General features: G+C 36.8%; 2 protein-coding genes across 2 annotated transcripts; one reads left to right on the forward strand and one right to left on the reverse strand.

The window, feature by feature from the left end:
* The first annotated feature begins 110 nt into the window (after window positions 1-110).
* Window positions 111-7,844, forward strand: dixdc1a (DIX domain containing 1a). Its single transcript, XM_019087792.2, has 15 exons — window positions 111-720; window positions 2,669-2,778; window positions 2,845-2,999; window positions 4,011-4,097; window positions 4,212-4,265; window positions 4,379-4,429; window positions 4,664-4,768; window positions 4,885-4,938; window positions 5,090-5,179; window positions 5,446-5,517; window positions 5,616-5,777; window positions 6,444-6,510; window positions 6,641-6,749; window positions 6,837-6,945; window positions 7,027-7,844. Exons 1-15 carry the CDS (start codon window positions 698-700, stop codon window positions 7,108-7,110), a joined length of 1,332 nt encoding a protein of 443 aa, XP_018943337.1. The 5' UTR covers window positions 111-697; the 3' UTR covers window positions 7,111-7,844.
* Window positions 7,845-8,093: 249 nt separating this feature from the next.
* On the reverse strand, window positions 8,094-10,517 carry LOC109071334 (PIH1 domain-containing protein 2-like). Its single transcript, XM_019087793.2, has 5 exons — window positions 9,847-10,517; window positions 9,520-9,643; window positions 9,053-9,301; window positions 8,669-8,943; window positions 8,094-8,479 (listed from the first exon to the last, which is right to left on the reverse strand). Exons 1-5 carry the CDS (start codon window positions 10,030-10,032, stop codon window positions 8,345-8,347), a joined length of 969 nt encoding a protein of 322 aa, XP_018943338.1. The 5' UTR covers window positions 10,033-10,517; the 3' UTR covers window positions 8,094-8,344.
* Between the last annotated feature and the right edge of the window lie 352 nt (window positions 10,518-10,869).

Raw genomic sequence — 10,869 nt, forward strand, 5'->3', positions numbered from 1 at the left:
ATCCTGCCCACACCCACTCACCCCCCTCCATCCCGGAGCCCACTGCTGTGTGCGAAAGGGAGGGGTGAAGATGGAGGAGGGGAGGGTAAACAGAGCTGGGCTGAACCATGTCTGACTCCTGAAAAAAAAGGGACAAGGGAGGGGGAAGACGAGGAGCGAAGAGAACCAGAAGGACAGAGAAAAAAATACCTTAAAACTGCCTCGAGAGAGGCACAAAAACAGGGAGAATGAGAAACAGGAGTCACAGAAGATGTTTTAGAGATTCAAGAAAGGGGACGGGAGACCATTCAAAAGCTCTTTTCTCCCCTGTTGTGGCTCAGAACTGAAAACAGGATTACCTCATGCTTCTTATCATAGAAACACATGCTGCCTCTGATCTGGATTTTCAACGTTGAGTCTGTAGGAATACCCATTTAATCAGGGTTTACAGCACTGTCCAAAGGAAGACCTGCCAAACAAGCAGGTTGGGTTCACACAGACCGAGACATTCGCATGGGCAGGGATCTGTTCTCCAACATCATCTCCATCAGACTAGACTGGCAGCTACGTGGACACTGGATTTGAGAGCGGGTCTCTGATGTGCACACCCTTTGGACCGGCGCTGTGCCGTGTGCTATGTTGATGACACACTGCTGCTTCCTCGAACCCTACGGGTTGGGCTGGATCAGAATGGGAGGTTAAAAGGGCAAATAGCATCATGGGAGCCAAACAAATGAAATGGTATGAATGAAATTCCGCACCCCCCTTCTCTCATTTTTTTCTTTCTGTGTCCATCTTCTATTCCATTCCATTTCGGATATCCTAGGCAATCAGATTCGTACTATTGTCTATCATTTTCTTCATTTGACTGCAATATGTGTTATTATTTGTGGCTGTACATGAATATTATAACTCTCCCTCTGAATGTATGTCTTAATTGTGATTGATGTGTGGGTGTTGGCTGCTATTGTGAAATCACCTAGCAACTGGGAATCACTGATTTCAATATGGTCAGTGCCATCTGCATGCTCTGTAGATGCTCAGATATATGAATCCACTATCTACACATTGATATGTTGACAGTTATATGGGTTTTTATACACAGTACCTCATAAAGAGGTCATACAAGTGTTCTCACTTGTAAATGTTTCATTGTGTTAGAGCCATTAATTTATTATAAAACAGGCTACTTTGTCAGTTTGGACCAGCCTCAAAAACAGTAAGTAGAAATTTGTTATATATGGTATGGCAGTGGATATTCATGGAATATCACACGAGTAAGAGTGATGTTGTTCATAACAGCATGGCCAAGAGATTATTTACACAGAACATGTTCTTGCATTGAAAAACGTGAGATACAGGGTAGATAAAAAATAAATAGAAAAATGCAAGGTCAAAATCCAGTCATTTTAATAAGAAATTTAGTGTGAGCTGAATTTGCCATGTTGACCAATAATAAGCTGCTTGGTTTGAAAGTGTTCGTGTGACATCCACATTCAGGCCAACAGCACATGATATTGCTTTTATGCAACAGTTCAATAAACAACAAGTTAATTTAGAATAACTTACATTTTAAATACAATATATTGGCAGTTACTTTGTCTATTTTTGCTCCGCCCATAAAAATATATTACAAGTCTCTGAGCAAAACCCACAATAATGTCCTAACTGAATAAATCAGTGTTCAACAAAGCAGTTGAGAGAATGATTCAGTTATTAATTCAGAAAGACATTCAGTAGTTTGTTACTAAATGAATCATTGTTTTAAATGAAATGGTTGAGTGAATGATTCAATAAGACAATAACGTCACACTACAAATTGGCGTAATCATGCAAGCTGCAGAAAGAGTTACTGAAACGTCTTCTTATTTTATCCCCACAGCTTAGAACAAAATAAAATGGGTTATGAAACTAATCATGTCAATAGGTTTCTGTTGTAAATAAACAAAACAAACCAATTGTCCATAATGCATTGTGAATGTAAAGTACAGTGCAGAATGAATGGTTTGAAATGAACCATTCAGATTATATTTTATATCTGGAGTGGTTTACAATAAAGCAGCATGCTCCTCATTGTATAAATAATCAACATGCAGTAACATGACACCCCTCAGAGCAGCATTCTGCAGTAATTTCATGCTTGTGTACACATCCCTTTAAGTAGTCATTTTCAGAAGCTTAATCAAGAAGATGTAATCCCGGTTAATAGTCCTTATCAAAATGTCATAATCAGTTATGCAAACAAGATTGAATTGATGATGCTAATCAACTGAGAGAGCTGCGTTGTGTCTTATTCTGTGTGACAGACTTCATTCTATCTTCATTTCTTTGTTAGAAATATCTCAACTTCAATATCATATTCCCGTGCTAGAGGAACTGCTAGGGGTGTTGGAGATAATCTCTCATTTCATCTTTACTGAAAACAGATGAATGGCATGTGGCTTAGGAATGCTCTGGAACTGTATTAGTGTGGTTTGAAACTGAAAACCTGGATGAGAATGGTGACATGTCTATTGTAACTAGAATTTCCCCATTTTTTAGTTCAGTTACATGTGATTAAAGTGAACATAATATACCTTACATACACAAAAGTCTTTGATTGTCATCAAATTACTCCAGGTGGTTACATGATAACTAGAACCATTCAAATGGTTATCTTCTTCACTGATTCTCTGCAACATTTCTCCAGTCTCAGTTCATCCAGTCCAGCACACACACCCAAGGAGGAGTATATTATTGCCAAATCTGAAGATTCAGGAGAGATAGTTGGAAACCACACGGAGCAACCACAAAGCCTAGGTAGGATGCTTTTCCTATTTGACCCTACTTTCTATTCTGTTTCTAATGTTTTTGTTTCCTTTGAAGAGGATGTAGTGAAATCCTCAGCCACCGAGCCGTCTCCTGGCCCAGAGCATGCTGGGAAAGAGGAAAGCAGCACATGGGAGGAACAGTTATGTGCCCAGCAGGAACAGCTGGAGAAGGAGATGCAGGAGACCAGGAAAATGGTGACAAGGCTTCAGGTGAGTTAACTGTACACATTTATATGGGTGTCTTGCTACATCAGGTTTTTTTATGTCAAATTATACAAAAAAAAAAAAAAAAAAAAAGGTTACAGCCAGTAAGATTTTTTCATTTTGTTCTCTATTAAAATTATAATGCATTACAACTGATCAATAGTTACAGTAATGAAACAATGTTACAAAAGATTCAAATTTAAAAATAAATACTGTATATTGAAATTATTATTTATTGAAGAATCCTGAAGAAAATGTATCAGTTTCCATAAAACCCTTTTACACAGTAAAGTTTTCAACGCTGATAATAATAAGAAATAATTCTTGCACATCAGCATATCAGAATGATTTCTGAAACATCACGTGATACAGAAGAAAGGAGTAAATATGAAATATGAATACTACATATTAAATATGAATATAAAATATTGGTTTGTAAATTGTAATATTTCAATAATAATAATAATAATAATAATAATAATAATAATAATAATCTTACATACCCCAAAACTTTTGATTATATAATGTGAAAATATGATTTAACTGTGTGTATTTATAATACATATGTTAATATATTGCTTTAAATATATATATATATATATATATATATATATATATATATATATATATATATATATATATATATATATATATATATATATATATATATATCAAAAATATAAAATATTTAAAAATGTAATTACTACTACTATAATTTTCAAAGGCTGCTTTTATTTGCTGCATATTAACGTTTTTGTAAAAGGAATCTTATATATCTAATGCAATTAGAAGAGACATAAAAGTCCAGATATTAAGGAGACCGATAAGGAAGATACAGCTTTGAAAAAAGAAGCTGGTTAGTCTAATCATCAAACAGAATCTGAGGCTGATCACATGATGTCTGTTGTTTGGACGACTCTTGGTTCAACAGCATATGTTCACGGCTAGTAGTCTAGTTTTACTCACAGTATCTCAGTGCTTTAGAGACCTCATGCTCACGTACACATCTTCATTCAGGCCTTACTGCTGCATGGGTCTCTACCTGAGGATGAGCAAACATCTACTCTGAGCTTTGGAGACAGTACCAGCTCAGAGCAACAGCTGGTAATCCATCATTCTGCTTTTCTGTGCTTTCCTAGGAATAATGTAAGAAACGGTGCATGTCTCATTTACAGGCTATTATGGTAATGATATATTTGTTTTATCCTGCTATTGAAGATTTTAATCCGCAGTCGTCTGGACCAGAGTATGGAGGAGTCTTTAGATCTGAAGGTCAATTTAAATTCTGAAAAAATGATTATTGATAATCAAAAATTACTGAATATAATAGACAGATATATATTTAAAAAAGCTAAACATAATACAGTTTGTGGTTTTTTTTGCAGAGAGAACTTTTAAGATACAAGCAGGAGGCACGTAATCTGCAGGCTATAAAGGTGAGACCATGTGAAAATTAGTGTAACATGTTTATATATAAAATGTTTGTGTGTGTTTATACAAAATATAATAAAAAACATTTAAACTAGACATTAATTTATATAATTATATTATAGAAGTTTGGATATTTATTCACTTCTTTAATTTCATCATTAGCTTTTGCATTGTATACCAGATTTGTTGCCATTTGGGATAATTAAGGTTTGTTCCTGACTGTCCATCTGTTTACCCAGGATGCCTTGCAGCAGAGAATGTCTGTGCAGGAGGACTCAGTACTGCAACTCAAACAGGAGCTGCTCAGATCCAGCATGGCCAGAGAGGAGCTGGAGGGACAGAATGTGAGTCTGACGTCAACTCTAAATTAAAATTAGTCAAAAAATACAAGCAAATGCATTTGATTCTTCTTTATAAATGTGTCAAATATATGAAGGTTTATTCAGTTTTCTTTTTTCAGGTGGAACTAGAAAGGAAGCTGAGCGAACGAAACAGATTGCTGAGTGAATACAAAGTAAGCAGATTCGTCCTAATCATATGCTTGAATCCATTTAGTGTTCATGTTAGTTCTCTGCAGGTTTTGCTGCAATTTATTTGCCAACCCGCTGGTCTATATAGTACATTCATGAAAATACTTCTTCTGTCACATGCACTTGTCTCTTTAGAAAGAACTCGGGCAGAAAGACAGACTTCTTCAGCAGCAGCAGTCAAAACTGGATGATGCACTGCGCAGGATCAGTGAAAGCTATCACAGGGTAACTGAAAGAACTACTAACGCAAAATGGGGCCTATTTATGCAATATATGAACATCCTACACAAAATTTTTATATTGCAATAATACATAAACGCTCTGTAGCTGTAATTTATTCCACTAGAGGGGAACATAGCACACCAACAGTCTCCTGACCTTCCTAAATGTATTTAGCTTTGTATTTCTTAGACATTCCCTGATTCCCATCAAATGTGGATACGGCAAATTTGAAGTGTTCTACATTAACAATACCAAACTGTCTGCTCCAGTTGTCAGGATGTGAGAATAATGGCTACAGTCACATGATGGACACATCCTCCGCTGTTTTCCAACACAGAATGGTGAGTCATGGCATTCTTTATTTTAAAAAGAATTTGCTTAATTTGTTATAAATGTGTGTATTGTTTTTTCTCTGGTTCTGGCTGGATGTGTGCATCAGGGGGATGAGCTACAGCTGGTGCGCGATGCTCTGCGCAGTCTGAGGGACAGTTTCAGTGGTCATGACCCACAGCACCACACACTGGACACACTGGAGCAGGGTGTAGCCAGTCTGGTGGACCGCCTCCACACCACGGAGAGCAAGAAAAGGCAGGAGAGAAAGGCAAGGCCAAACTTTACCTGTATCCAATCCTGCATTACAGTAAATATGCATTAAAGTTGCTATGAAACGGAAGCAAGTAGCGACAGATATTTTCTTTTGTATTGTGAAGTCCATCTAACTGTGAAGTATAATACAGGGACTTGGTTCTATGCACCATGATTCACAAAAACACTCTGAAATCCCGATCTTATTCAAATGATTCGCGATCCATGTGCTAAAGTTAGAGTTCTGATCTAAATCAAATGTTTTGCAAACCATCATTTTTAATTGCGAATCTTTAACTTTGCAAAATGATTTACGAACCCGCTACAAAGTAGCTTTGAAATCTTGATCTGCAACAACTGATTCACAATACGCCATCCACTTTGAAACAGTGAATCATTTTGTGATGCAACTGATTCAGAGTTACAAAACTTCTGTTTCAAGGACGTACTTTTCTAGCATATCAGTAGTTATCATTTTCTGAAGTCCTAATTGTCTCGGCAAGATGATGCCTACATTTTAGTTATATTTAGTCATTTTAGTTATTTTTGAATAAACATTAAAAAGGGCGAAATATTTAAAAATATATGGACTGATAAATTGTTCACAAGTTCAACATACACTTAGAAAATAGGATGAATTTTTAATTTCATGCCAACTTTACAAACTTTTATACCACCACAGGGTTCAACCAGGTCTCCTGGACGAAAAGCCAATCACACAGACAGAGAATCATGGCCATCAAGCTCAAGTAAGTCACTACAAAATGTTATTCTCCAAGAAAATCATGCAGGGTCTCACTTTTTAGACCAATTAATCGCTTTTCTGTAACCTTTATCTATTTACATGACTTAAACTTGTTTTCATTATTGTTTTCCCAGAGATGGCTCATTCTCACAGCAGCCCTGTTCTCAGTGCGGCAGCCTCAACCAAAGTACTCTACTACACAGATCGCTCTCTCACACCCTTCCTAGTCAACATCCCTAAGAGGTGACATCAATAATGACATCATAGCATCATCATATAGAGATTTAATCCACAAGTCTCCTGATCTAAATATGAACTATTTATTGATAGGCTGGGGGAGGTTACGCTACAGGACTTCAAGGCAGCTGTGGATAGACATGGCTTTTTTAGATATCACTTCAAATCTCTGGATCCAGAGTTCGGAACGGTGAAGGAAGAGGTAAAAGCACAACCAATCATGAGTAATTCAATATTCCAACATATCAGTATTGATTTTCTCTAAATATGTGGCATCTTTCAGGTGTTTCAGGACAATGCTGTTATTCCTGGATGGGAAGGGAAGATCGTTGCATGGGTGGAGGAGGATCATGGAGAGGGGAGATAGAGCATGAGGGTTTGATCCATTCAGAATGTATGTTTTACCCTACATATACCTCATCCCTACAAAACTCTGAAGCCTTCGTCATGTCCTAACTGTGAATCTCACTGAACCAGTTAACTATGTCATTACAGCAGGCACGTGTTTGTAAAATTGTGTATATGCATTTTGAAGAATGAAAGAAGAATGGTTTTTAAGGTTATTAAAAAATGGTTTACAGCTAAATGCAGATTATGTTTTTGAGTGTACTGAGGTTACGGTACATTTTGTTTTGCAAAAGCTAGTATGTATGTCAGCAATGCCTAGTGATAAGTGACCAAGAAAAGAAGATTATTTAAAACTGTATGTGTCTTGTGCAGTGACAAATAATAAACATGTTGCATTATTGCCAAACTGTGACAAGCATCTCACACATTGTGTGCATGTATTGTCCTGCCAGAAAAATACCATTTTAAGAGAACATATAATCAAAAATGTCTGCACATTCACGTTAATATATTTTTCACTAAAATGTATGTCAACCTTTCTTGACTATCCTTAGAAAATAAGCGGTGGTAAAAGCAGGCACCACTTTATTTGTAAAAATTTGTAACATTTCAACATATTGAAATATTCCTTTTGAAAATGATTGTACTTTTCCTATCAAGTTTGCATGTCTGTCCGCAGTGTTTTGTATCTGTGTTGTAAATGCAAATACAGTTGACACTTGTCCACCTTTTATTAAAGGCTTTCTGTGCACAGATGGAGGCTTTTTTGTGTGTCAAATTGGTTATCTGCTGATATTAGAGACTCTTTTGATATTGGATATTTAATTTATATGGTTATTTAATTTTTTTATTTAGTTTATACTCATTTTCCATACTAACATTTACTTCAGCATATCTAAAATTAAGTATAAATGTGATGTCTAAATTCATTTTAAAATGAGAGATTTTAAATCATTTTAACATCAAACAATTATTTAAATTAATAATTTTATTTCGACAGCAATAACATGGAACAATTGTTGGCTTATAACAGAATTTATTTTGGTGCATCCCTACTTAATCTCTATAACGGTCTTAAAATTTTATGAACAGATGTCTATCTGTTTATAAAATATACCTGTTGAGGCCAAAAATTATGCATATAATTACTGATGCAACCATGAATTTCAGTGCATGATTATTGATCCTGGAGACAACAGTAAGTAATACAACTATAGTGTTTACATTCTCATTTTCTGGATAAATAATTGTTCTCATAACACAGCCACTGTAACATTTAGAATTTGTTTCTTCTTATTAAACGTTGCAGTGCATGTCTCCTCCTTGACCAACTCAGGAAACTGTAGATGAAGATAATAAAGGTCTTCTACTTCCAGGAGAATATCACCCTAAATAATAAAAACCAACCCCTTATTGAATCCACAGCACAAAGAAAAACCTTCAAAAAGTATGAACAATATAAGGCCTGTGCAAAGGTTAAAACAGCACTGTGGAAAATTCAATTTACAGTAGTTCCAACAGCATAACAAAAAACAGATAAAATAATATTAAATTAAATTAAAACCCTACACACTGACCTGAGAGATGCTGAGCTGGCACTGTGACACAGATCTCACCCCAGGAAGCTCAACGTTCAGCTGCAGGCTCCTAGATGAGCTGCTGCCATCAGGACAGACTGTGAGATGATGCTTGGGTTGTTGTGGCTGCGACTGGTCTGATTCTGTGCTGGAGATCACCTCAATGAGACCTGATCGGGCTGGTTTATTCTCCTGCTCTATGTTCAGTTGGATGCTTGAGTCCTCATTACTCTCAGCCAGCCGCAGTGAGGAGATCTGCTGTAGGAGTGATGGGGCTACACAAAGAGAGGTAGAATCAATGAATGTTGCACTGCAATCCTCAAAATCACTTCAGTATGGGATGAGGCTCAGGCTGTCTCCAGGTTTCAAAAGTATATAGTTTACCTGGTTCAGTTTGTGGGGTTTTGGCAGAAGATCTGCACATTTGTGGTGACGTGAGACGCTGCTTCAAATCCTGAATTCTGCCTTTGAGTTTGTCTTTGGTGAGTTTGTAGCTCTGGGACAGATTCAGATCATGCTGCTGCTGGATGAAGTTCAGAGCAAGTAGCTGAAGCTTCTCTTTCTCATGTTTGTCTTTTTCTGCCATCTGTAGAACCTCAGGGTTGAAGGCAACATCAACGACACTGTATTGCTCTGTAAAACACACAGGAGATTAGATATTAATGTAAGAATCAAGTCTAAGGAGATTAATCAAAGGAGAAAATCAAGTAGATTAGTCGGTGAGTTACTTAGACTGGAATATGAACCAATGCATGGAACAAATGCCACCTAAAAAGTGAGTTTTTTGGTTCGAAAGAAAATATTTTGAAAGCATTTAGTAATTTTAATTGTTAAGGGTGAGATTGTTTTACCTTTCTCCTCAGTCACTGTCTCCAATCGTCCTCCACACACAGGAATAGGGTCACTGTAAGATGTGGGCGCTGGTACACGTTTCCAACCGCACATGTTAATGTACAATATTCCTTCCTTTGCTCCCTAAAAAAAAAAAAAGTAATCAGAGAGAAAGTCTTTTTTAATTTAACGTTACTCAGAAATTATTTCAAACTATTAACTATGCGAAAAGCATGTTTATGCAATCAAATCAAATAATACGGCCTCTTAAACTGCTCTCATATACATGTAGTGGTATTTTTGTAGGTCATAACAGAGTCTCATCAAAGGTTAAAGGTGTAGTTTACCAGAAGAGGAGTGCGGATGCAGGCGTGCGGCTGCGGCGGTGAGTGAAACTCCGCTCCCTCCCGTAACTGCCGTTCAATGAAGGTCCTGTACTCCTCCGGATTATTCTGAGACATGTCATCTAACATCGACCAAAACTGATTCATCTGCTGCAGAGCTGCCTTATTATCATAGCCAGGGATGTCCATGCTCAGAACGAACCGAACTAACGTTACTTTAACAACTAAACGGAATGCTAGTTAAATATCCAAGTGTAACGTTACTCACGTTGCTGAGTGGTTAATATGAAGACTGTTTAGAAAGTAGACGGATGTTTTAACAGATACAATATTTAGTAACAAATGCTTGGAATATTGGTGTCTTACACGACAATAATTTGTAAAAGCGCTAACGTTAGTCACTCCAGGACAAGCTTTTCGCCCTTTCGAAACTCAAACGTTACCATAGAAACGAATCTAATACATGCACTGTTCCTAGGTTTCCGGTAGATGGTGTTGTTTACCGTTAGTCAAAATAACCCTTTCCTTATACCTACATGGTTGCAAGGGGCATCAGAAAGCTGGGTCCAAAGAATATAAGGTTTTTGTCTTACTGAAGACGTTTATAAACTCTTTAAAAACGTACAATAGTTCGGTGATTCATCTAATGATTTCTAGCTATGGTAGCAAATGTAATCGTAAATCGTATCGCATAATCACAAGCGACTATGATTGGACCGGGCTTATCATCGGTGAGAAAAGTAACAGTTTGTACGTGAGGGCAGCGGACGCTGGCTTGATATAGGAGCCAGACTTTCTTGATGAAATTGGTGTTAGAACTTGTAAAGTCACGTTAATTAAATAATCTTGATTAGGCTTTCCAGACAGTCACAAAAAAAAAAACGTGCAAAAGTATATTTACAATAGTGACATCTGATCTGACACAACTGAAACTTGTTTTCTTTTTTTGGGTGGAGTGTCTGTGGGAGGTTTTTGTTATTGTTGTTGTTGTTGAAAAAAAATAGAAGAGCTCACATTTTCCTCTGT

Source organism: Cyprinus carpio, chromosome B15 (assembly GCF_018340385.1).
Source record: "Cyprinus carpio isolate SPL01 chromosome B15, ASM1834038v1, whole genome shotgun sequence".
Lineage (NCBI taxonomy): Eukaryota > Metazoa > Chordata > Actinopteri > Cypriniformes > Cyprinidae > Cyprinus > Cyprinus carpio.

Bases quoted from the DNA above. Each gene is read 5' to 3' on its own strand.
- LOC109071334 (XM_019087793.2), bottom strand. From the start codon at position 10,032: ATGGACATCCCTGGCTATGATAATAAGGCAGCTCTGCAGCAGATGAAT. The intron at 8,944-9,052 runs GTAAACTATATA...CTCTTTGTGTAG, and splicing joins AACCCCACAAACTGAACCAG to CCCCATCACTCCTACAGCAG. The intron at 8,480-8,668 runs GTCAGTGTGTAG...TTTATTATTTAG, and splicing joins GCCAGCTCAGCATCTCTCAG to GGTGATATTCTCCTGGAAGT.
- dixdc1a (XM_019087792.2), top strand. From the start codon at position 698: ATGGGAGCCAAACAAATGAAATG. The intron at 3,000-4,010 runs GTGAGTTAACTG...ATCTTCATTCAG, and splicing joins AAATGGTGACAAGGCTTCAG to GCCTTACTGCTGCATGGGTC. The intron at 4,939-5,089 runs GTAAGCAGATTC...TTGTCTCTTTAG, and splicing joins GATTGCTGAGTGAATACAAA to AAAGAACTCGGGCAGAAAGA.